This window comes from Oncorhynchus clarkii, chromosome 1, assembly GCF_045791955.1.
Source record: "Oncorhynchus clarkii lewisi isolate Uvic-CL-2024 chromosome 1, UVic_Ocla_1.0, whole genome shotgun sequence".
Taxonomy (NCBI): Eukaryota; Metazoa; Chordata; class Actinopteri; order Salmoniformes; family Salmonidae; genus Oncorhynchus; species Oncorhynchus clarkii.
In genome coordinates, this window is record NC_092147.1 from 12555683 (window position 1) to 12577643 (window position 21961).

The 21961-nt window shown below is 44.9% G+C and overlaps 2 protein-coding genes across 2 annotated transcripts in view; one reads left to right on the top strand and one right to left on the bottom strand.

Annotated features, from left to right (window-relative positions):
* The first annotated feature begins 336 nt into the window (after positions 1 to 336).
* LOC139415163 (PDZK1-interacting protein 1-like) lies at positions 337 to 5771 on the top strand. The gene is made up of 4 exons (XM_071163043.1): positions 337 to 465; positions 3893 to 4007; positions 4107 to 4196; positions 4855 to 5771. Exons 1-4 carry the CDS (start codon positions 399 to 401, stop codon positions 4925 to 4927), a joined length of 345 nt encoding a protein of 114 aa, XP_071019144.1. The 5' UTR covers positions 337 to 398; the 3' UTR covers positions 4928 to 5771.
* A 2825-nt stretch (positions 5772 to 8596) lies between these two features.
* Positions 8597 to 21961, bottom strand: part of LOC139407154 (inaD-like protein) — a 294625-nt gene continuing 281260 nt past the window's right edge. Inside the window, 6 exon segments of the mRNA XM_071151082.1 lie at positions 8597 to 9112; positions 9500 to 9623; positions 9887 to 9978; positions 18613 to 18717; positions 18927 to 19049; positions 19256 to 19293. Of these exon segments, the coding sequence (XP_071007183.1) occupies positions 8966 to 9112; positions 9500 to 9623; positions 9887 to 9978; positions 18613 to 18717; positions 18927 to 19049; positions 19256 to 19293 (629 nt within the window). The 3' untranslated portion in view covers positions 8597 to 8965.

The window sequence follows — 21961 nt, forward strand, 5'->3', positions numbered from 1 at the left end:
AATCCCCTGTACCAAGTGTTATGTATTGAAGTGGACCTAATAAGTAAATGTTCTCTAATTATGTGTACTTTTGTAGGACAGAGAGATTCATTTGCACATCTGAAATAATACAAATATTTTCATATTTTCTGTTAATAGATGGATGGCCTACAAATGTCAATCTCTGAACGAAATCAGCAAATAAAACATGAGGTTATAGCGATTATTACCGAATCATCACCAGTTGTTTGTCTAAGCAGGCATGGGTTAATTATTAACCGAATACTGTGCCAGGATGTGTGTTCTTTACATGCCAAAAAACACAACTGAGCTACATAGAACAAACCTATTCCGAAGAGTTGCTCACGAGCCCATTTTGGGATCTAAAAACAACATTTTGTGAATTTTCAGAGTCAACAATGGGGAGAGATCCTACTGTGGTTATATGGCTGATGCTGACTTTGGGAGAAGTCACAGCTCAAATAGGTAAGAACTGAAACTAATGGTTACATTTGAAGTTTATAGTAGCCTACAAAAAGAAATAGCTGCCTTATGTGACTGCATGCTGTTCCAACTCACTGTTGATAAGAGTGGGGAGCATAAAATATAATATATATACACTACCGGTCCAAAGTTTTAGAACACCTACTCATTCAAGAGTTTTTCTTTACTTTTACTATTTTCTACATTGTAGGATAATAGTGAAGATATCAAAACTATGAAATAACACATATGGAATCATGTAGTAACCAAAGTGTTAAACAAATCCAAATACATTTTTTATTTGAGATTCTTCAAAGTAGCCACCCTTTGCCTTGATGACAGCTTTGCACACATTCTCTCTACCAGCTTCATGAGGTAGTCACCTAGAATGCATTTCAATTAATTGGTGTGCCTCGTTAAAAGTGCATTTGTGTTGTGACAAGGTAGAGTGGTATACAGAAGATATCTCTATCTGGTAAAAGACCAAGTCCATATTATGGCAAGAACAGCTAAAATAAGCAAAGAGAAATGACAGCCCATCATTACTTTAAGACATGAAGGTCAGGCAATCTGGAACATTTCAAGAACTTTGAAAGTTTCTTCAAGTGCAGTCGCAAAAACCATCAAGCGCTATGATGAAACTGTCTCTCATGAGGACCTCCACAGGAAAGGAAGACCCAGAGTTACCTGTCTCTCATGAGGACCGCCACAGGAAAGGAAGACCCAGAGTTACCTGTGCTGCAGAGGACAAGTTCACTAGAGTTACTATCCTCAGAAATTGCAGCCTAAATAAATGCTTCACAGAGCTCAAGTAACAGACCAGTGGTGGAAAAAGTACCCAATTGTCATACTTGAGTAAAAGTATAGATACCTTAATAGAAAGTTACTCAAGTAAAAGTGAGAGTCACCCTGTAAAATAGAGTAAAAGTCTAAAAGTATTTGGTTTTAATAAATATACTTAAGTATAAGTGCTTTTGGTTGTCAGGAAAAATGTAAGGAGTAAAAAGTGCAATCTTTTCTTTAGGAATGTAGTGAAGTCAAAGTTGTAAAAATATAGTAAAGTAGTTAAGTTAAGTAAAGTACAGATACCCCCAAAAACGAATTAAGTAAAATTATTTACACCACTATAACAGACACATCTCAACATCAACTGTTCAGAGAAGACTGCAGGGAATCAGGCCTTCATGGTTGAATTTCTGCAAAGAAACCACTACTAAAGGACACCAATAATAAGAAGAGATTTACTTGGGCCAAGAAACACGAGTAATGGACATTAGACGTGTGGAAATCTGTCCTTTGGAAAAATTTGAGATTTTTGGTTCCAACCGCCGCGTCTTTGTCAGACGCAGTGTAGGTGAACGGATGATCTCCGCATGTGTGGTTCCCACCGTGAAACATGAAGGAGGGGGAATGATGGTGTGGGGGTGTTTTGCTGGTGACACGCTCTGTGATTTATTTAGAATTCAAGGCACACTTAACCAGCATGGCTACCACAGCATTCTGCAGCAATACGCCATCCCATCTGGTTTGCGCTTAGTGGGACTATAATTTGTTTTTCAACAGGACAATGACCCAACATACCTTTAGGCTGTGTAAGGGCTATTTGACCAAGAAGGAGAGTGATGGAGTGCTGCATCAGATGACCTGGTCTCCACAATCACCCGACCTCAACCCAATTGAGATGGTTTGGGATGAGTTGGACCGCAAAGTGAAGGAAAATCAGCCTATGTGAGAACTCTTTCAAGACTGTTGGAAAAGCATTCCAGGTGAAACTGGTTGAGAGAATGCCAAGAGTGTGAAAAGCTGTCATCAAGGCAAAGGGTGGCTACTTTGAAGAATCTCAAATATTATATTAAATGTTGATTTGTTTAACACTTTTTTGGTAACTACATTATTTCCTAGTTTTGATGTCTTCACTACTATTCTACAATGTACAAAATAGTAAAAATAAAGAAAAACCCTTGAATGAGAAGGTGTCCAAACTTTTGACTGGTACTATATATATATATATACACACACACACACACATATATACACACACACACACACACACACACACACACACACACATATTAACATATATATAATATACCAGTGGTTGAATTTTCCTAACAGTGTGCAATAATTTTCCATAATGAACCATCTATTCATTCATTAAAAATATTATTTTTTACAACAAATGTTTGGCCTTTTACTTACTATTTACATGTTCCCTCTGTCAGCATAATGCATGAGTAGGTTCATGGAGTTGTTTTCTCTGCTCATACAGGAGTAATAAAGGCCTAGTTCACTCATTTTGTGGGGGGAAATGTTTGTATTTTTTATTTAGTTATATTTATCAGGGGGTGCTGCAGCATCGTTAGCACCCCTACTTCCTACAGCTATGCGTATAGTTTTGAGAGATGAATGACACATTGCCTGGGGTTTCTTGATTCTCATCAGTTAAGAGCCTTCAGCCAGAGGATAAATTAATATTGTCACTCAAGAGTTTATCTTGACTGCCATGTTAATAATCCCATCAACTGGGACGATAACTCAAGAGAATAAAAATCACATTACAGAACATTAGAATGACAAGTGACAGACATACAACATTGTCTAAATTAAACGTTTAAAGGTGCAACCTGTAACTTACATGACCGGGAGACCCATGAGGTGAAGCACAATTGGCCCAGCGTCGTCTGGGTTAAGGGAGGGGTTTTGCCGGCCGGGATTTCCTTGTCACATCGCACACTAGCGACTCCTTGTGGCGGGCCGGGCACCTGCAAGCTGATTTCATTCGCCAGCTGGATGGTGTTTCCTCTGACACATTGGTGCGGCTGGCTTCCGGCTTAAGCGAGCAGTGTGTCAAGAAGCAGTGCGGCTTGGCAGGGTCGTGTTTCGGAGGACACATGGCTCTCGACCTCCGCTTCTCCCGAGCCCGTAGGGGAGTTGCAGCGATGGGACAAGACTATAACTACCAATTGGATATCATGAAATATATATTTTAAACAAGTGCTCTATGCAACAATTGCACCTGTAACAACATGAGGAATCAAAACGATTTCTTAATTGAGCACCGTTAAAGCGGCAAAATGTACATTTTTGGGTGACATGACCAAATTCACATAGAAATAGTAGTTATAGATCTGTCACTGTCATTGAAAGCAAGTATAAGAACCTGCAGATCTGTTTTATGTGCTCTATTTCTATGCTTCCCGTTCTTAAGTTTTGTTTTTTGCGTCTTTTACTTTTAGCCTCAAACAGCTGAGAATATTAGATTTTAGTTAAGATGATACAATGATACGTGTTTCTCTTGTTTTGTCACATAAACTGAATTTAGACGAACTATTAGACTTTTAGCGACCAGGAAACGACAGAGAGATTTCTGCATATTGCACCTACACACCGGTATCCAATGATGACTTCCCCCCTATGTCCTGACTCTAAGATAAGGTGGAGCGGGCACTGCCACAGTGGCTGACAGGCATCATAGCTGTGGCCGTGTTTCTCTTCCTCATCTTCGTGGCGTTTCTGGTCAACAAGGCCTGGTGTCAGGACTCGAGGTGAGCCAAGACACCATGTCACCTGCACCCAACGGCATGAGATTGACAAAACGTTATAATTGCTTCTGAATCTGAATGTATACCATTGATTACATGAAGGCCTGACACCAAAGAATGTGAGTGTGGGAAGACCCCTGGGTATGCCAACACCAATGGAGACAGCTATGATACCAGCCTGGACATGTTCAGGTAAGATGCCACTTAATCGCTCTTGTTTCGTAGTCTACTTTTCTTTTTTCTTTTTTCCCCCTTTTTCTCCCCAATTTCATGGTATCCAATTGTTTTAGTAGCTACAGGCTCGGGAGAGACGAAGGTTGAAAGTCATGCGTCCTCCGATACACAACCCAACCAAGCCGCACTGCTTCTTAACACAGCGCGCATCCAACCCGGAAGCCAGCCGCACCAACGTGTCGGAGGAAACACCGTGCACCTGGCAACCTTGGTTAGCGCGCACTGCGCCTGGCCCGCCACAGGAGTCGCTGGTGCGCGATGAGACAAGCCCTACCTTACCCGGACGACGCTAGGCCAATTGTTGCCCCACGGACCTCCTGGTCGCAGTCGGTTACGACAGAGCCTGGGTGCAAACTCAGAGTCTCTGATGGCACAGCTGGCACTGCAGTACAGCTGCAGTTCAGCGCCCTTAACCACTGCGCCACCCGGGAGGCCGTAGTCTACTTTTCTAACAGTACAGTACTAGTGACCCACAGAGAAATAATGTTGGTGTGTGTGCAATTACAGTAGGGCCTGTGTTCTAATAAGTATGTGTGTGTGTGTGTGTGTGTGTGTGTGTGTGTGTGTGTGTGTGTGTGTGTGTGTGTGTGTGTGTGTGTGTGTGTGAGACCCACAGGAGCAGAGATCACGAGGGTGCATATGAGAACATGGACCTCGAAGGTATTGAAGACAAAGTCACTGTCATGTGACCAATGAGAACCAATAGAAGCCACCAATCTGTGGTTTGTCGTGGACGCGCGCACACACACACACACACACACACACACGCGCGTTGTTTCAGAGACATGCAAAAGCAATTTACCAAGAGCAATCCAAGCAAGTCGCAAAAAGTTTCAAGATCAGTAGATATCCATTAAAGTGAATCTTAGAGTGTAGAATCTTGTCCAACAACTTTCTGATTTGTTTAAAAAGCTACAGTACATATGGGCCTAATGTGTGATAGAACTCTTAAAACCCATTCCTGCAGTCAAATGACCAAATCGCCATCTAGTGGCCTCATGGGTGGAATGTTATTCATATTTTTCATAATATCATAAAACATTTTTTAAATTTTTTTTACAGAAGAAAATCTGGTGTTTCTATTTCAGATCATTTTGTTATACTGTATTTCAGTCTTCTGTGATGTATATAAAGTGTAATATTGGGGTGCAAACTCAAAATGTAATACATTACAACTCTAGATCTGGTATGGTCTTCTTTTTTTATAAGCTCATAACCATGTGTGTGAGGTGTATACTTTTGTTTCAAAGTAGATTTGTTTAAGACTCCCAAGAAGCACTCTGCATGACCCTGATTTAGCCCACTGAAGTATTAATAATATACAGACATGAAACATAAAAGGAACAATCCTCATAACAATGGAAGCAATTGAGATTTTCCTTAACAGTGTATCAATGAGACATGGTAGAATGACCTCTTATTAAAATACATGTATTTTAAGGACTGAACAGCCACACTTGAAGATCAGAGGGAGGACATGGTGGAAATGGTTGTGGTCCCCTTGTATTTAATAAAACCTCATCATCAAACAATGAATCAGAATTCATAAAGAGCATCAATGTAGGAACACACTCAGTACACACATTTAAAGATACGACTTGCAATTGTGATCATAGACAATATATTTTTCACACAAGTTCTTCTATAGACCTACAGTGCATTCGGAATGTATTCAGACCCCTTGACTTTATCCACATTTTGTTACGTTACAGCCTTATTCTATAATGGATTAAATACAAAACATTTTTTTTGTGTGTGTAGATTGATGAGGGAAAAAATGCACTGTATATACTCTGTATACACGTTTTACAGCATAACTTGTCATATGTGGACATATGAAAGGTGGATCGTTTCTTTGGATTTGAAAATGCGATTCAACGATCAATGAGGTGAATTAAGATGTTTTCTGTGGCGCTAAGGTTGAGCAGTCAGTTCATCGGTGGCATCATAAGACGGAAATATTGGGAGTTACAGGATCATCATCAGTACAACTTCTGATGAACACACACACGTATGTGTACACACACACACACAGCCTATGGCTGATTGACACGCTTAGGACAAGGCCAGACAAAAGCTAAAATTCAACAGTAGATGGAGAGATCACAGGAGGAGAGGGAGGGGGAGAGAGAGCAGTGAGTGGCCGGATGTGTGCATTTAAAGGGATTGAGCATTAAGACTTGACAGCGCTAGGCTCTCACAGAACTAAGACTGACATATGATAAATAGCCACTGTCTACTCTAGCACATCAGAGACTTATGGCACAGCAGTAGTTCCCTTAAGAGGCACCACATGGCACTAATAGTACACTTCCTCTAAATCCTAGGACCACTTCTGAGTATTCAAGGCGCATATTTAAGACACAGCCTACAATTAGATATTGCCACCAGATTGCACTTCAACTTTTTTTTAACTAAGTCAGTTAAGAACAAAGTCTTATTGGGTTAACTGCCTTGTTCAGGGGCAGAATGACAGATTTGTACCTTCTCAGCTCGGGGATTTGATCTTGCAACCTTTCAGTCCAACGCTCTAACCACTAGGCTACCTGCCACCCTTTAACTGAGACGGGTTTGAGAGTTAATATGCAGGGTTAATATACAGTGTCGACCAGGGTCGTATTCATTAGGGCACGGCGTAGCAAAATGTTTTTTTTATTCAGTTCAGGTAGTCCCTCCTTGTTTCAAACCATTTTTCCTAGTTTGGTGCCTAAGGAACATGACCCCTGGGGAGTCTCAAAGTGTTATGGAGGAACATGTTGTCACTTCCTGTGAGTGTGGAGGGGTTTACGGGAGACAGACGAAGGGCTCAGAGAGAAACAGGATATCCTGTCATTGTTGGATGTGGCAAGCTTCTCACCACTGGACAGGACAGTGTGAAGCCACAGACACACATGGGTCGTATTCATTAATGCTTTTTCTTCGCAAAAACGAAAACAAGCGTATCTTACTGGACAAGTTCAGTCTGTCCCTTCCTGTTTCAGACCATTTTCTTCCATTTGGTGCCTAATGAATACAGCCCTGCTATATGATGATTAACATGTCTCATAACAAGAAAATAACGGATCATTGTTGATTCTCATAGTTCCCAAAAATGGTGTAAAAAATAATCAATTGTTTTAGTGTGAAAAGCTAAAGAATAAGCTTGCAGTAACATACAGGTAGTACCATCCACGTAATATAAAGGCAGGTCAAACTACAAGTATTAGCACCTGGTATGATCTGTCTCACAACTTTAAAGAAAAGCTTCCCTGTAGGGCCTCCCGAGTGGCACAGTGGTCCAAGGCACTGCCACACAGTGCTAGCTGTGCCATTAGAGATTCTGGGTTCGAGTCCAGGCTCTGCCGCTGCCGGCCGCGACCGTGAGACACATGGGGCGGCGCACAATTGGCCCACCGTCGTCCGGGTTAGGGGAGGGTTTGGCCGGGTTAGGGGAGGGTTTGTCCTTGTCCCATCGTGACCTAGCGACTACTCCTGTGGCGGGCCAGGCGCAGTGCACGCTGACACGGTCTACAGGTGTACGGTGTTTCCTCCGACACATTGGTGCGGCTGGCTTCTGGGTTAAGTGGACATTGTGTCAAGAAGCAGTTAGGCTTGGTTGGGTTGTGTTTCGGAGGACGCACGGCTCTCGACCTTCGTCTCTCCCGAGTCCATACGGGAGTTGCAGCGATGGGACAAGACTTTAACTACAAATTGGATACCACGAAATTGGGAAGAAAAATAAGTAAAAAAATGAATAAAGAAGCTTCCTACAGCAACTTCCTGCAGGACTACACAAGGTACTAGTGACACCAGCCGGTAGTTGGGTGGCCTTTATAACTGCCTTTGAATGTCTACAGAGGGAGCTATGTCATTTTTACGAGCATGCTATGAAGTGTATTAGAAGTGCACGGCTGTTTACCAGTTTCTATAGAATGCATTTCTTCTTCCTTTGGCCATGTCTAGCCTAATCACTGTTGAACTGAGTAGTGTTGTGATGTAAGAGCCAGGAGTTTAAATGGTCTGTTTACAACAAGTATGACATGATATGAGACAAATGGACAAGTGTCTGTGATGAATGAGAATGTGTCAACCTGACAGTGACTAACTAGCCTATTGTGCATGTGTGTGCGTGTGTGTGTGTGTGTGTGTGTGTGTGTAGTATCTGTCCAGTTTAGTGCGTCCTGCCGAGACCATTCCTCCTCACAGTTTTCACATTAGCAGTACCTGCAGCTAACATCGCTAATGGCTAATCAGTGTCTCCCCATAAGGGAGATGCTAAGCTAACGCTAGGCTAACAGTGAAGAGACCTCCTTAACCAACTGAACCATTCATATTGCCCTATCAGTGTTCTATGATGTGTGATCACACAAAGTTGAAATGACACAAAGAGATCCGATATTCACATATAAAGCTTCCCACTTCGCTTCCTCGCTTCATAATATCCAAACATTCACAATTTTGAGTCGTGTATCCAGTCAGTACAGCGGTTGAACCGCCCTCACAGTGAAGCTCATAAGATGGCACACAGGAAATGAGGTGTCCCTACCTCCTCAACCCCCCATATACAGTCCTCTTATTTCCCATGGTTCAACCACATGTGTTAACTATTGACTGAATCCTTCCAGAACCAATGTCCCCTTCAAGTTAACGGGCTGTTTAATGGGCTGGAGACGGGCATCAGTTGTTGGTCAACTCTTTCCAACATGTTGGGGAGTTCAAACCAGTTCAAGGGGTAGAGTGTGTGTGAGCTAGGACAGCACATCCAGGGTGACGGCCCCTTTCTGTCTCTTCAGTATGGCCACAGCCAGCTCGTGTGTGGTCCCTTCCAGACTCTCTCCGTTCACAGACAAGATCTGGTCACCCCTCTTCAGACGCCCGTCCACCGCTGCTGCCCCCTGCAGCGACAACAGGGGAATGCACGCACACACGCGCACACACGCACACGCGCACACACACACACACACACACACACACACACACACACACACACACACACACACACACACACACACACACACACACACACACACACACACACACACACACACACACACACACACACACACACACACACACACACACACACAAAATGGTGGAAATACAAAAATTGGCCTTGTTACAGTATTTTTTAAATGCCACCTTATGATCCTTCCTCCCTTCTTTCAAGTAATCACTGATCTGTTTGTGTGTGTGTGTGTGGGGAAGGGAATTTTGCTGCCATCTAATGTCCCAGAGGGGAAATCAGGACATGTGTGTGATGGTGCAGAGTTGGAGATGGTTACCTTGCTGAAGACAGTCTTGATGTAGATGGGCAGGTCTCCATGAGGGCTTCCGAAGCCTCCTACGATGCTGAAGCCCAGGCCGTCAGCACCCTTCTCCAGGCAGATACTCTTGGGCTTGGGGGCTCTGCAGAGAGCATCACATTGTAAAATAAGCACTGTGTAGCTTCAAAACAGGGAGGGGGGAACTATTATTTTGATCTCATGCATCCATTGCTCGGTTTATGAATTTGGGAGTGGTTACATTTCTCCTAGCCCTCAGCTGTTTACCAAGGGCTGGGTGACTGCTGTTTTGTTTTTTCAACTCCCGGATTGGTCCTTTAACCTTTAGGGGAGAAGAGAAAAAACGAGCCTCAGATCAGTGTCTGAGAGATACTTAGTCCAACTTACTCTGGTTCCCCTGGCTGTGTCTCGGAGCAGCTGCTAGTCGACATACTCTCCACCTGACTGGCTATAGCACTGATGTTGGTGTCAGCAATCACCTTTAAAACACACACACACACAGACACATGTGCACGGACAGAAGACAAAACAATGCACGTGTCAAGTTTTACAAATTATTATTAACCAGACATGATCTGTGCAGGAGTGTGTGTCTTTCTGTGTGTGTGTTTTTTTTTGTGTGTGTGTGTGTGTGTGTGTGTGTGTGTGTGTGTGTGTGTGTGTGTGTGTTATAGACAAGGATGAGTGCCAGTGTATGATAAGCCTATCATATCAAAGTACAGTACATGCGATATGTGTTCAAAATCAACCCCCTATTTTAAACTTTAACGTCCCTCATGGCTGAATAGAATTGCAGAAGAATGGATTTTACTACAGACAGGTCCTGGATCAAAGCCACAGAACTACACAAAGGCCTAATGTAGCAATCATTTATCAATCCTCTCTCTCTCTTTAGTTAGACTTTAGACTTTAGTTGTCTTTAATGAAATATTCAGTCAGCCACATATCGAGGGTGGCAACGGTCTGTCAGCATCTGTTCATTTCCATATTTAATCAACCGAGAGGCAATTAAAAATCTGAAAACAACAACAACAAACAAAGGTTAATTAACGGACGATTAACAAACGACTGGTGGGCTGTGAAGGGAACGTTAGTGGAACGTTAGTGGAACGCTCCCCAGCCATCGCCTGCACTTATCTTACTAACACACCTTCTTTATAGACAGAGAGGGGGAGTGTAGGGGTAGAGAGGGTGAGGAGGAAGGAGAGAGAGAGATGGGAGGGAGAAGGGTGGGAAAGAGGAACAGAAAGGGGAAGGATAGGAGGGGGGGAAGTGGGAGAGGGGAACACAGCAAAATAGACAACAGAGCCAAACCAGTGTTTAGAGGAGAGAGAGAGAGAGAGAGAGAGAGAGAGAGAGAGAGAGAGAGAGAGAGAGAGAGAGAGTGAGAGAGAGAGAGAGAGAGAGAGAGAGAGAGAGAGAGAGAGAGAGAGAGAGAGAGAGGGCAACACAGAGCCAAACCAGTGTTTAGAGGAGAGAGAGAGTGATAGAGAGAGAGAGCGATAGAGAGAGAGAGAGAGAGAGAGAGAAACAGAGCCAAACCAGTGTTTAGAGGAGAGAGAGAGAGAAACAGAGCCAAATCAGTGTTTAGAGGAGAGAGAGAGAGAGAGAGAGAGAGAGAGAGAGAGAGAGAGAGAGAGAAACAGAGCCAAATCAGTGTTTAGAGAAGAGAGAGAGAGAGAAAGGGGCAATGTTCTCTTCCTTTGTTAGAGATGGAATCCCCAGCAGGGGGAAACCGCGCCACTGTCCCCACCAGCAGTACATATATATATATATATATATATATATATCTCATGCTGTTCTGATGTGATGCAGTGATGGAAAAGGGGGAAAACTGTGTTTTCTTGTTTGCAGTAACTTCTTTGTTGTTGTAATATCACAAACGGACGTGGCAGTTTGACCAGTAAGGATCCCAGCTTACTTGTGTGTATGGAAATGAATAACAGATAGGGGGATGAATGAAGGGGAGGGATGGATAGAGGATGAAGAGAGAGAAAGAGAGACAGGTAGAGGTCAAAAGAGAGCGAGAGGGAGAGAGAGTAGAAGAGAGTTGAAGAGAGAGGGAGAGGAGAGAGAGTAGAAGAGAGTTGAAAAGAGAGGGATAGCGAGAGAGAGTAGAAGAGAGTTGAAAAGAGAGCGAGAGGGAGAGAGTAGAAGAGAGTTGAAAAGAGAGCGAGGGGGAGAGAGTAGAAGAGAGTTGAAAAGAGAGGGGGAGAGAGAGTAGAAGAGAGTTGAAAAGAGAGGGAGAGGGAGAGAGAGTAGAAGAGAGTTGAAAAGAGAGGGAGAGGGAAAGAGAGTAGAAGAGAGTTGAAAAGAGAGAGAGGGAGAGAGAGTAGAAGAGAGTTGAAAAGAGAGCGAGAGGGAGAGAGAGTAGAAGAGAGTTGAAAAGAGAGGGAGAGGGAGAGAGGGAGAGAGTAGAAGAGAGTTGAAAAGAGAGCGAGAGGGAGAGAGAGTAGAAGAGTTGAAAAGAGAGCGAGAGGGAGAGAGAGTAGAAGAGAGTTGAAAAGAGAGGGAGAGGGAGAGAGAGTTGAAAAGAGAGTGAGAGGGAGAGAGAGGAAGAGAGTTGAAAAGAGAGCGAGAGGGAGAGAGAGTAGAAGAGTTGAAAAGAGAGCGAGAGGGAGAGAGAGTAGAAGAGAGTTGAAAAGAGAGCGAGAGGGAGAGAGTAGAAGAGAGTTGAAAAGAGAGTGAGAGGGGGAGAGAGTAGAAGAGAGTTGAAAAGAGAGGGAGAGAGAGTAGAAGAGAGTTGAAAAGAGAGGGAGAGAGAGTAGAAGAGAGTTGAAAAGAGAGGGAGAGAGAGTAGAAGAGAGTTGAAAAGAGAGGGAGAGAGAATAGAAGATCGTTGAAAAGAGAGGGAGAGAGAGGGAGAGAGTAGAAGAGTTGAAAAGAGAGCGAGAGGGAGAGAGAGTAGAAGAGTTGAAAAGAGAGCGAGAGGGAGAGAGAGTAGAAGAGAGTTGAAAAGAGAGCGAGAGGGAGAGAGTAGAAGAGAGTTGAAAAGAGAGTGAGAGGGGGAGAGAGTAGAAGAGAGTTGAAAAGAGAGGGAGAGAGAGTAGAAGAGAGTTGAAAAGAGAGGGAGAGAGAGTAGAAGAGAGTTGAAAAGAGAGGGAGAGAGAGTAGAAGAGAGTTGAAAAGAGAGGGAGAGAGAGTAGAAGAGAGTTGAAAAGAGAGGGAGAGAGAGTAGAAGAGAGTTGAAAAGAGAGGGAGAGAGAGTAGAAGAGAGTTGAAAAGAGAGGGAGAGAGAGTAGAAGAGAGTTGAAAAGAGAGGGAGAGAGAGTAGAAGAGAGTTGAAAAGAGAGGGAGAGAGAGAAAAAGTACAAAAAATGTATGAACTCACTACTGCAAGTCACTATGTATTTATTTTTTATTGAACCCTTATTTAACTAGGCAAGTCAGTTAAGAACAAATTCTTATTTACAACGACGCCATACCCCGGTCAAACCCTAACCCGGACGACGCTGGCCCAATAGTGCGCCCCCCTATGGGACTCCCAATCACGGCCTGTTATGATACAGCCTGGAATCGAACCAGGGTCTGTAGTGACACCTCTAGCACTGAGATGCAGTGCCTTAGACGGCTGCGCCACCCGAAAGCCCGAGTGACTCTGGATAAGAGTGTCTGATCAATGACGTATGTAAAGCCAGAGAGGTAGGTCGAGAGAGAGAGAGAGAGAGAGAGAGAGATGGATAGAGGAAAGAGACAGCAAAAGAGAGAGAAGGTCGAGAGAGACCAAAGTTGTGAACGAGAACGAGAGAGGGGGCAGAGAGAGATCGAGTCAGACAGTAATTGCTGGGTGTCCTGGGTGGCGTGTGTGTGTTTGGTGTAATCAGCACCAGGCAGCTAGTCTAGTCTAACAGTCCAGTCTAACAGTCCAGTGTAACAGTCCAGTCTGACAGTCCAGTGCTGACAGTCCAGTGCTGACAGTCTAGTCTGACAGTCCAGTCTGACAGTCCAGTCTAACAGTCCAGTGCTGACAGTCCAGTGCTGACAGTCCAGTGCTGACAGTCCAGTGCTGACAGTCCAGTGCTGACAGTCCAGTCTAACAGTCCAGTCTAACAGTCCAGTCTAACAGTCCAGTCTGACAGTCCAGTCTGACAGTCCAGTCTGACAGTCCAGTGCTGACAGTCCAGTGCTGACAGTCCAGTCTAACAGTCCAGTCTAACAGTCCAGTCCAACAGTCCAGTCCAACAGTCCAGTCCAACAGTCCAGTCTGACAGTCCAGTCTAACAGTCCAGTCTAACAGTCCAGTCCAACAGTCCAGTCCAACAGTCCAGTCCAACAGTCCAGTCTGACAGTCCAGTCTGACAGTCCAGTCTAACAGTCCAGTCTAACAGTCCAGTCCAACAGTCCAGTCCAACAGTCCAGTCCAACAGTCCAGTCTGACAGTCCAGTCTGACAGTCCAGTCTGACAGTCCAGTCTAACAGTCCAGTCCAACAGTCCAGTCCAACAGTCCAGTCCAACAGTCCAGTCTAACAGTCCAGTCTGACAGTCCAGTGCTGACAGTCCAGTGCTGACAGTCCAGTCTAACAGTCCAGTCTAACAGTCCAGTGCTGACAGTCCAGTGCTGACAGTCCAGTGCTGACAGTCCAGTGCTGACAGTCCAGTGCTGACAGTCCAGTCTAACAGTCCAGTCTAACAGTCCAGTCCAACAGTCCAGTCCAACAGTCCAGTCCAACAGTCCAGTCTGACAGTCCAGTCTGACAGTCCAGTCTAACAGTCCAGTCCAACAGTCCAGTCTAACAGTCCAGTGCTGACAGTCCAGTCTAACAGTCCAGTCCAACAGTCCAGTCCAACAGTCCAGTCTAACAGTCCAGTCTGACAGTCCAGTCCAACAGTCCAGTCCAACAGTCCAGTCCAACAGTCCAGTCTGACAGTCCAGTGCTGAGGCTGCTGGAGCCGGACCGATAGAGCAGCATTAACATAAAGGCCTGGGATTATCTGACCAAACTGCCAACCGGCTGCAACAAGCTGATAACCACACAGTGTCCGGACGGTAGCGTGCACGCGCACACGCACAAGCACGGCAGGATCTACCAATGCACACACATACGGTACACATTAGGTACACACACTGCTAAACACAGACACACACAGGTTTTTCAAGAATGTATATTTGAAAAATGTATGATTTTATTTACATCTCTTATCAGGAAACATTTATTTGATGGATGTAAAATAATAGGCAATTAAAAAACAATGTGGTTACATTGAGTGATGGGTGTCATCACGTTTGATAACTGATATTTCATTTGACCATACAGAGATGTGTGTGTGTACTGTGTGTGTGTGTGTATACTGTAAGGACCGATGCTGGAGACAAGTACAGGGAGTGAACATTTAATGGAAAACGGACAAAAAAAACAAGAACAGTGGACAGGGAGAACAAAACGACATGAAGACAATAATGCTGACATGGGGAACCAACTGAGGACCAGACAGATTTAGAGGGGCAATCAACAAAGTAATGGAGTCCAGGTGAGTCCAATGAGCGCTGATGCGCGTAATGATTGTGACAGGTGTCCGTAATGAAGGGCCCTTGAGCGCCAGAGAGGAGAAGCGGGAGCAGGCGGGCGTGCATTTAGAAAGTATTGACTTCTTGACTTTTTCAAAAAAAATAATTTACAGCCTTGTTCTAAAATGTATTAAATATGTTTTCCTCATCAATCTACACACGATAACCCATTATGACAAAGTGAAAATAGTTTTTTCAAATTTTTTTGCAAATGTATTAATAAAAAACAGAAATACCTTATTTACATAAGTATTCAGACCCTTTCCTATGAGACTCGAAATTGAGCTCAGGTGCATCCTGCTTCCATTGATCATCCTTGAGATGTTTCTGCAACTTGATTGGAGTCCACCTGCGGTACATTCAATTGATTGGACATGATTTGGAAAAGCCCACACCTGTCTATATAAGGTCTCACAGTTGAAAGTGCATGTCAGAACAAAAACCAAGCCATGAGGTCGAAGGAATTGTCCATAGAGCTTTGAGACAGGATTGTGTCGATGTACAGATCTGGGGAAGGGTACCAAAACATTTCTACAGCATTGAAGGTCCTCAAGAACACAGTGGCCTCAATCATTCTTAAATGGAAGAGGTTTGGAACCACCAAGACTCTTCCTAGAGCTGGCCGCCTGGGTAAACTGAGCAATCGGGGGAGAAGGGCCTTGGTCAGGGAGGTTACCAAGAACCCGATGGTCACTCTGACAGAGCTCCAGTTCCTCTGTGGAGATGGGAGAACCTTCCAGAAGGACAACCATCTCTGCAGCACTCCACCAATCAGGCCTTTATGGTAGAGTGGCCAGACGGAAGCCACTCCTCAGTAAAAGGCACATGACAGCCCACTTGGAGTTTGCCAAAAGGCATCTAAAGGTCTCCAGACCATGAGAAACAAGATTCTCTCTTTGGAACTCTTTGGCCTGAATGCCAAGCGTCACGTCTGGAGGAAACCTGGCACCATCCCTACGGTGAAGCATGGTGGTGGCAGCATCATGCTGTGGGAATGTTTTTCAGTGGCAGGGACTTGGAGACTAGTCAGGATCAAGTAAAAGATAAACGGAGCAAAGTACAGAGATCCTTGATGAAAACCTGCTCGAGAGCACTCAGGACCTCAGACTGGGGCGAAAGTTCACCTTCCAAAAGGACAGCGACCCTAAGATCACAGGCCAGACAACGCAAGAGTGGCTTCAGGACAAGTCTCTGAATGTCCTTGAGTGGCCCAGCCAGAGCCTGGACTTGAACCCAATTGAAAATCTCTAGAGAGACCTGAAATTAGCTGTGAAGTGACGCTCCCCATCCAACCTGACAGAGCTTGAGAGGATCTGCAGAGAAAAAGGGGAGAAACTCCCCAAATACAGGTGTGCCAAGCTCGTAGCGTCAAACTCAAGAAGACTCAAGGCTGTAATCGCTGCCAAAGGTGCTTCAGTTAAGTACGTAATAAAGGGTCTGAATACTTACGTAAATGTAATATATATATATATATATACATATATACAGTGCCTTGCGAAAGTATTCGGCCCCCTTGAACTTTGCGACCTTTTGCCACATTTCAGGCTTCAAACATAAAGATATAAAACTGTATTTTTTTGTGAAGAATCAACAACAAGTGGGACACAATCATGAAGTGGAACGACATTTATTGGATATTTCAAACTTTTTTAACAAATCAAAAACTGAAAAATTTACCGTGCAAATTTATTCAGCCCCTTTACTTTCAGTGCAGCAAACTCTCTCCAGAAGTTCAGTGAGGATCTCTGAATGATCCAATGTTGACCTAAATGACTAATGATGATAAATACAATCCACCTGTGTGTAATCAAGTCTCCGTATAAATGCGCCTGCACTGTGATAGTCTCAGAGGTCCGTTAAAAGCGCAGAGAGCATCATGAAGAACAAGGAACACACCAGGCAGGTCCGAGATACTGTTGTGAAGAAGTTTAAAGCCGGATTTGGATACAAAAATATTTCCCAAGCTTTAAACATCCCAAGGAGCACTGTGCAAGCAATAATATTGAAATGGAAGGAGTATCAGACCACTGCAAATCTACCAAGACCTGGCCGTCCCTCTAAACTTTCAGCTCAAACAAGGAGAAGACTGATCAGAGATGCAGCCAAGAGGCCCATGATCACTCTGGATGAACTGCAAAGATCTACAGCTGAGGTGGGAGACTCTGTCCATAGGACAACAATCTACAGTATATTGCACAAATCTGGCCTTTATGGAAGAGTGGCAAGAAGAAAGCCATTTCTTAAAGATATCCATAAAAAGTGTCGTTTAAAGTTTGCCACAAGCCACCTGGGAGACACACCAAACATGTGGAAGAAGGTGCTCTGGTCAGATGAAACCAAAATTGAACTTCTTGGCAACAATGCAAAACGTTATGTTTGGCGTAAAAGCAACACAGCTGAACACACCATCCCCACTGTCAAACATGGTGGTGGCAGCATCATGGTTTGGGCCTGCTTTTCTTCAGCAGGGACAGGGAAGATGGTTAAAATTGATGGGAAGATGGATGGAGCCAAATACAGGACCATTCTGGAAGAAAACCTGATGGAGTCTGCAAAAGACCTGAGACTGGGACGGAGATTTGTCTTCCAACAAGACAATGATCCAAAACATAAAGCAAAATCTACAAAGGAATGGTTCAAAAATAAACATATCCAGGTGTTAGAATGGCCAAGTCAAAGTCCAGACCTGAATCCAATCGAGAATCTGTGGAAAGAACTGAAAACTGCTGTTCACAAATGCTCTCCATCCAACCTCACTGAGCTCGAGCTGTTTTGCAAGGAGGAATGGGAAAAAATTTCAGTCTCTCGATGTCCAAAACTGATAGAAACATACCCCAAGCGACTTACAGCTGTAATCGCAGCAAAAGGTGGCGCTACAAAGTATTAACTTAAGGGGGCTGAATAATTTTGCACACCCAATTTTTCAGTTTTTGATTTGTTAAAAAAGTTTGAAATATCCAATAAATGTCGTTCCACTTCATGATTGTGTCCCACTTGTTGTTGATTCTTCACAAAAAAATACAGTTTTATATATTTATGTTTGAAGCCTGAAATGTGGCAAAAGGTCGCAAAGTTCAAGGGGGCCGAATACTTTCGCAAGGCACTGTATATATATATATATTTTTTTAATTTGCAAACATTTCTAAAAAGCATTTTTGTTTTTGTCATTATGGGGTATTGTGTATAGATTGATAAGGTTGAATAAAAAAAAATCTATTTTAGAATAAGGCTGCCACATAACAAAATGTGGAAAGAGTAAAAGGGGTCTGAATACTTTCCCGAATGCACAGTATGTATATATTGTGTGTCTCTGTGTGTATGTGTTCCATGTGTGAACCTGGATAATGATCTGTGTGTACCTGGAGAATGATCTGTGTGAACCCAGAGAATGATCTGTGTGAACCCAGCCCAGAGAATGATCTGTGTGAACCCAGAGAATGATCTGTGTGTACCTGGAGAACGATCTGTGTGTACCTGGAGAATGATCTGTGTGTACCTGGAGAATAATCTGTGTGAACCCAGAGAATAATCTGTGTGAACCCAGAGAATGATCTGTGTGAACCCGGAGAATGATCTGTGTGAACCCGGAGAATGATCTGTGTGTACCTGGAGAATGATGCTGCCGTAGGCATTCTTCAGCATGGTGACTACATCCCCATGGGACAGGCCTTCCAGAGACTGGGAGTTGATACTCACGATCCTATCACCCACCTGGAGGAAGGGAGGAAGGAAGGAAGGAAGGAAGGAAGGAAGGAAGGAAGGAAGGAAGGAAGGGGAGAGAGAGAGAGAGAGAGAGGGAGAGAGAGAGAGATACACACAAAAACACGCCAGGGTGAGCCATCACAGACAGTAAGGGGATTCTAAGACACTGTGCGTTCTCTCGCACACTCACACACACGCACGCACACACACATACGTACCTTGAGCCGGTGCGTCTTGGCTGCCACCCCGTTGGCCTGGATCATGGCCAGGAAGATGGGGATATCCCCGAGAGGACTGTCCTTCCCCCCAGCTATACTGATCCCCAACGCATCAGTAGGACCCTGAGAGATATCGTCAATGCTATTATCATTATTAATAATAAACTGGTATAGAAGAGGATATTGTGATTGTTGTCATCATTTTCATGACAATAAAGAAAGCTTCTAGAGTTGAATTGGCAGAGTATACAGTATAGTCTATAGATATAAATGTGCATATTATGAGTAGTTTAAACCCACTAAACATGACTGGAGACAGCTCAACTCACCCTTGTGATCTCCACAGTGCGTATACCTGTTTCTGCAGCTACAACAAACCCAGAAAGGGAAATAGATGAGGACGGGAAACTAACTGTGTGTAATTCCAGACCGGGCAGTTTCTGAACCTTTTCCTACAGTTACACTCTCTGTGGAAAGGGACTGGTCCTACTCTCTGTGGAAAGGGTCTGGTTCTACTCTCTGTGGAAAGGGTCTGGTTCTACTCTCTGTGGAAAGGGTCCTACTCTCTGTGGAAAGGGTCCTACTCTCTGTGGAAAGGGTCTACTTTCTATGGAAAGGGTCTGGTCCTACTCTCTGTGGAAAGGGACTGGTCCTACTCTCTGTGGAAAGGGTCCTACTCTTTGTGGAAATGGTCTGGTCCTACTCTCTGTGGAAAGGGTCTGGTTCTACTCTCTGTGGAAAGGGACTGGTCCTACTCTCTGTGGAAAGGGTCCTACTCTCTGTGGAAATGGTCTGGTCCTACTCTCTGTGGAAAGGGTCTGGTCCTACTCTCTGTGGAAAGGGTCCTACTTTCTGTGGAAATGGTCTGGTCCTACTCTCTGTGGAAAGGGTCTGGTTCTACTCTCTGTGGAAAGGGGTGGTCCTACTCTATGTGGAAAGGGTCTGGTTCTACTCTCTGTGGAAAGGGACTGGTCCTACTCTCTGTGGAAAGGGACAGGTCCTACTATCTGTGGAAAGGGACTGGTCCTACTCTCTGTGGAAAGGGTCTGGTCCTACTCTCTGTGGAAAGGGTCTGGTCCTACTCTGTGGAAAGGGTCTGGTTCTACTCTCTGTGGAAAGGGTCCTACTCTCTGTGGAAAGGGTCTGGTCCTACTCTCTGTGGAAAGGGACTGGTCCTACTCTCTGTGGAAAGGGACTGGTCCTACTCTCTGTGGAAAGGGACTGGTCCTACTCTCTGTGGAAAGGGACTGGTCCTACGCTCTGTGGAAAGGGACTGGTCCTACTCTCTGTAGAAAGGGACTGGTCCTACTCTCTGTGGAAAGGGACTGGTCCTACTCTCTGTGGAAAGGGACTGGTCCTACTCTCTGTGGAAAGGGACTGGTCCTACTCTCTGTGGAAAGGGACTGGTCCTACTCTCTGTGGAAAGGGACTGGTCCTACTCTCTGTGGAAAGAGACAGGTCCTACTCTCTGTGGAAAGAGACAGGTCCTACTCTCTGTGGAAAGGGTCTGGTTCTACTCTCTGTGGAAAGGGTCTGGTTCTACTCTCTGTGGAAAGGGACTGGTCCTACTCTCTGTGGAAAGGGTCTGGTTCTACTCTCTGTGGAAAGGGACTGGTCCTACTCTCTGTGGAAAGGGTCCTACTCTTTGTGGAAATGGTCTGGTCCTACCCTCTGTGGGAAGGGTCTGGTCCTACTCTCTGTGGAAAGGGTCCTACTCATTGTGGAAATGGTCTGGTCCTACTCTCTGTGGAAAGGGACGGGTCCTTCTCTCTGTGGAAAGGGTCCTACTCTCTGTGGAAATGGTCTGGTCCTACTCTCTGTGGAAAGGGACTGGTCCTACTCTCTGTGGAAAGGGACTGGTCCTACTCTCTGTGGAAAGGGACTGGTCCTACTCTCTGTAGAAAGGGTCCTACTCTCTGTGGAAAGGGTCTACTTTCTATGGAAAGGGTCTGGTCCTACTCTCTGTGGAAAGGGACTGGTCCTACTCTCTGTGGAAAGGGTCCTACTCTTTGTGGAAATGGTCTGGTCCTACTCTCTGTGGAAAGGGTCTGGTTCTACTCTCTGTGGAAAGGGACTGGTCCTACTCTCTGTGGAAAGGGTCCTACTCTCTGTGGAAATGGTCTGGTCCTACTCTCTGTGGAAAGGGTCTGGTCCTACTCTCTGTGGAAAGGGTCCTACTTTCTGTGGAAATGGTCTGGTCCTACTCTCTGTGGAAAGGGTCTGGTTCTACTCTCTGTGGAAAGGGGTGGTCCTACTCTATGTGGAAAGGGTCTGGTTCTACTCTCTGTGGAAAGGGACTGGTCCTACTCTCTGTGGAAAGGGACAGGTCCTACTATCTGTGGAAAGGGACTGGTCCTACTCTCTGTGGAAAGGGTCTGGTCCTACTCTCTGTGGAAAGGGTCTGGTCCTACTCTGTGGAAAGGGTCTGGTTCTACTCTCTGTGGAAAGGGTCCTACTCTCTGTGGAAAGGGTCTGGTCCTACTCTCTGTGGAAAGGGACTGGTCCTACTCTCTGTGGAAAGGGACTGGTCCTACTCTCTGTGGAAAGGGACTGGTCCTACTCTCTGTGGAAAGGGACTGGTCCTACGCTCTGTGGAAAGGGACTGGTCCTACTCTCTGTAGAAAGGGACTGGTCCTACTCTCTGTGGAAAGGGACTGGTCCTACTCTCTGTGGAAAGGGACTGGTCCTACTCTCTGTGGAAAGGGACTGGTCCTACTCTCTGTGGAAAGGGACTGGTCCTACTCTCTGTGGAAAGGGACTGGTCCTACTCTCTGTGGAAAGAGACAGGTCCTACTCTCTGTGGAAAGAGACAGGTCCTACTCTCTGTGGAAAGGGTCTGGTTCTACTCTCTGTGGAAAGGGTCTGGTTCTACTCTCTGTGGAAAGGGACTGGTCCTACTCTCTGTGGAAAGGGTCTGGTTCTACTCTCTGTGGAAAGGGACTGGTCCTACTCTCTGTGGAAAGGGTCCTACTCTTTGTGGAAATGGTCTGGTCCTACCCTCTGTGGGAAGGGTCTGGTCCTACTCTCTGTGGAAA

What these genes read in the sequence shown, in the direction of transcription:
- LOC139415163 (XM_071163043.1), top strand. Translation starts at nt 399, where the DNA reads ATGGGGAGAGATCCTACTGTGGTTATATGGCTGATGCTGACTTTGGGA. An exon ending in GCCTGGTGTCAGGACTCGAG is followed by an intron (nt 4,008 to 4,106) that starts GTGAGCCAAGAC and finishes GATTACATGAAG; the next exon opens with GCCTGACACCAAAGAATGTG. An exon ending in ACCAGCCTGGACATGTTCAG is followed by an intron (nt 4,197 to 4,854) that starts GTAAGATGCCAC and finishes TGAGACCCACAG; the next exon opens with GAGCAGAGATCACGAGGGTG.